At 31.4% G+C, this 4,277-nt stretch overlaps 1 protein-coding gene across 1 annotated transcript in view; it reads right to left on the minus strand.

Annotated features, from left to right (window-relative positions):
- Nucleotides 1-2,037: 2,037 nt before the first annotated feature.
- LOC110022201 (kinetochore protein spc25) overlaps nucleotides 2,038-4,277 on the minus strand; it is a 43,755-nt gene continuing 41,515 nt past the window's right edge. Inside the window, exons 7-8 of the mRNA XM_020721030.1 lie at nucleotides 3,806-3,999; nucleotides 2,038-2,604 (exon numbers count right to left, since the gene is read on the minus strand). Coding sequence (XP_020576689.1) covers nucleotides 2,587-2,604; nucleotides 3,806-3,999 — 212 coding nt within the window. The 3' untranslated portion in view covers nucleotides 2,038-2,586. The remainder of the gene's footprint in view (nucleotides 2,605-3,805; nucleotides 4,000-4,277) is intronic.

Below are 4,277 nucleotides of genomic sequence, written 5' to 3' on the forward strand. Positions count from 1 at the left end.
CTAACATTTTTAATATTATATAAAAATCAATATTTTATATTTAAAGTGAACTACACCTTTTGTTTTCGGAAAAGGTAGAGTAATTTAGATTCAAAACCGCATCGATCTCACGACGAGAAACTACAACCAGAACTGTTATATTGTGGTACGTACACATGACATATATTTTCATACATAAATAAAACGATATATATATAAATTAAAGTATAAATGTTAAATATATAAATACATTGAAAATATCAAAGAGAAAATCTAAGATGAAGAGTTATAATGACAATTTTTACGAGAAAATATTATGTATGTACAGTGGATGGGGAGACCACGCCATCATAAATTCACTCGTATATATGAAGTGCCCTCCTTATCCACCCATCCCCATAAATTTCTCCAATTTTACAAACTATTTGGTTTGCTACAAGGCAAAAATGATATAAATTAAATTCCAGTGATGAATATAATCGTTTCACTTGCAATTTAAAAAAAAAAATCAAACATAAATTAACTGATAAAATTTATGTGGATTTAATTTACAAATAAATCCATTGACTTTTAAACTCATCTTCATACATTCTTTTTCAGATAAATGAATTTGAAAAAGAAAGAAGAATATTAACTAAATCAAACTTAAAAAAAGACTAAATAGAGTTTGCTTCCTGTCTTTTTTAACAAAACAAAACAAATTATGAGCTAATAATTATTTTTTGTCAAATCAAACAAAAAAATAAATAGAATTTATTTTCTACATATTTCCATAAAAACAGAAATAAAAGCTAAAGAAAAGGGGACGAGGGATCGATGATGAATCACTACCTGAAGCAAGCAACAAAATAAGGACTCGTTTAGGACAGCTTATTTGGTGCTGTGGCGTTTTGAAAATGCACCTGTTCCGTTTGGGTAAACCACATTTTGGCAGCTTATGCGTTTTCAAAAAGAAGAAAACATCGTTTCACACCGCACCTATCTAGGTGGGGTGTGAGCTTATTGACAATGGTCTGACCTTTTCAAAAAAATGAAAATTTGTAATAACCACCACACCTAGCTTATCAACAGCTTATCAACATATTATTTTTAACAGCTTATCAACATATTATTCAATAAGCTACACCTGCCCCCACACAGACCATAAGTCATAAATTATAACCCATAAGATAAACTATTTAGCACTTGGTTTTAGGGGTCGAATCAACTTTTTTTTTAAGAAAGGGAAAGAATTGGGTTAACAAAAAGACAAAGTGATCTTTTAGAAGGGGTAAAACTAATATTTCAAGGTGAAAAATACCAAATTGCTTTCTCATATAATTAAATATCTGAATTTAATGAGGGCAGTTTGTTTCGTTGCCCTGAAATTTGTAAAATTAAATTAAGTGTCTTAATAATCTCAAAATTGAGTGATCTTGAACTCGTTGAGTTTTTAATATCGAGACGCTCGATTTAACTGTTAGCATGTCAAATTTGAAGATCATTTAAACGCTTGATCTAATCTCATTTGGACTTGGATTGAATCACTTTTAATATCATTGTGTTCATATGATTAAGGTTTTAAATTTGACTATAAAATTATTGAAATCAAAGTTAGAATGATCTCTTTTCTAAAATCTTTCTTATCAAACACATCAAATTTCGTGATTGATCATATGAATTTTTATACATATTAATTGCCACGCACTATTCGAATGTTGTTGCAGTATGCGTATTATCAAGCGCTTGAGGGCATGTCGATAGGCATCCACGTGCGTGGTCTTGGAGTGATGTGTGAGTGCGTAGCGGCATTAGTGCGCACGCGTGCGTGCGTAGCGATGGTGTGCAAGCAGTTTTAACATATTTAATTTACAATGTATTTGAATTGCATGTAAATATCTCTAATATTTGCAACAAAGTAACCCCGAAATCGCCAATAAAACCAGCCATTTTTGTCACATTAAGCAACTAAAGGATCAGTTTCTACATGTATATTGATTTGAAAAATCTAGGCGATATAAATGTAGAAATAAAATTCAAGTGTTAGATATAAAATAACACAGGAATTGGGTGGATGGTATATGTAAATGCCACATAAGAATAATAATTTCTTACATGCAAGGTGGAAATAGCTTCTCAAGGTTCAGTACACGCGAGCATAAAGAAGCAGCTGGGATGGGTAAAATATTAGGTGCGTGTAACGCACCTACAAACAATGAATAAGAGGAGAGAGCGTGCATACAGGCATGCTCTCCTCTTATTCATTGTCCATAGATGCATTGAATGCGGAAGTTTCACTAATAATAATAATAATAAAGCAGCCTAACAAACAAGAGACAGGATAGTTTCTAAAATCCTAAAAGGAGCTTGTTCCCATTTTACACCAGTTAGCATCTCCTTGCTTCATTATTAGTCTTTTCTAAAAGAAAAATAAAATAATATAGAGAGCAAGGGATACAGATACCTACTGCTATTACAAATCAAGCCATACTATAATTCAAAAAAACTCACCAGACATGCACAAGCTATTTAACAGGACAGAAAACATTCATTCATCCAGCCAAATCTTTTTCACCATCTTTTGGATTTATCTTCACCTTAGATCGATATTAGCAGATAATGCCTTTTTCAAGGTAGCTTTTTGGCCTATAAATCAACAATGTTATATGGTTAATGTTTCACCATAGAAGCAATTTGAACGGAAAGCGGAAACAGATTAGCTGATAATGAATGATACAATATAAATGTTAATTATGAGACAGAAATAGTTTCATGATAAACATTAGTGATCCAAAGTGGTCATCAGTTTGATCGGAAAAACTGAAGTAAAAGATCAAACCGAGTACCAGATAAGTGGTGCATTTAAGATCCATTTGGGATCATTTTTTTATTTTTATTTTATTTTGTTTATATTTTAATCTGAAATAAAATATATTTGATATGTTATAGCAGGTTTAATTATTTTCAAAAACACTCAAAATAATTTTTAGATACTTTGAGTATTCTTAAAATAAGTTTATTTATTTTAAAACAAAAAAAAAACATACAAAAAAAAAGTAATGAACAAACATGCTTAAAAAAGAAAAAAAAAAGGATCCCAAATAAGCCCTTAAATTTTCACAATCAAACCGTAGACATTTTCTATAGGAGGGCTAAGAAGGCTCGGATAATCTTACGCTGTGTGACGTGATCATGAAAGCCGGGGATGTGCAATTGGGCGTTAGATTTATTCATCAAAATGTAGAATCAAAATTGCCAAATTATCCCACTCTCCACCAATTATTCAGGAAAAACCAAACTGTTAAAAATATTTGATTGATTCGTTGATAATTTTGGTTTAGATTAAATGAGGCAATGTAAGTTTACAAATGATGCCACATAAAATTTTAAAATTAATATTAACTCTCTTTCATGCTGAAATTAGCGAAGGTAGGGGGAGCTCGCAGTGAAACAAAAATCTTGCACGCACGCATAGGTAAGTTTTGAAAACGGAAAAGAAAAAAAAATCACATAGCTAAACATGTATGTAATGATTCCAATAGCATGAATAATATGTTACAAATGATGTCCTCTACATAACTGGAGAAGGCATATGTGCCACCTTATCTATGCATGAGAAGCTATATTTCATATTATAAAGGTTAAAATAACAACATTTTTTATGTTATATGAAAGGTTTGGGTAGTATAAATGTAGAAAGCAAAGCTTAGGTGTTAGATATGTAAATGCATAGGAATTTGGTGGTAGATATGTAAATGCCTCAAATTATTGGACAAAAAAACAAAAGCTCAAACAATTATACATCAAACATAATCAAAAGTAGGTGGAAAAAAAAAGAAAATATTACCAGAAAACGTGGTGAGCGTCGAAAAGTTGAGACAGATTGCGGTGTTAAAATTGCCGTTGAAGTGGGAACAACATCATGAAGGCAACCAGCCTGATGCTTTTTAGATTGCAAAGATCGATTATTTTCAATAGACATTTCGGTCTGACTATCCATTGAATTCGAAGGGGGTGCTGACATAGCATTTGAATGCGTGTCTGAATCATAAGGTTGTCAGTAAAACTCACGGTAGAAAGAAGAAACACTAGCTCAAAAAGGCATACAAAATTGCACATTTCATAGGAGAAGCCCTTAAAATAAGTACGTTTTTGTGCTGTGTGCAAAGCCGATCAATCAAGTTTTCAGAATTGACAAAACAGCATTTAAAACTTATCCCTTAATTCCTGTATCTTACTTCGATATACTTAATCATTAGCTTTCTCCAAATTAATGGAATTCGTTGTATTTGTTTGCTTATATATATATGAATTATTTG

The sequence above is a fragment of the Phalaenopsis equestris genome, unplaced genomic scaffold, assembly GCF_001263595.1.
Source record: "Phalaenopsis equestris unplaced genomic scaffold, ASM126359v1 Scaffold000174, whole genome shotgun sequence".
In the NCBI taxonomy this organism is placed as follows: domain Eukaryota; kingdom Viridiplantae; phylum Streptophyta; class Magnoliopsida; order Asparagales; family Orchidaceae; genus Phalaenopsis; species Phalaenopsis equestris.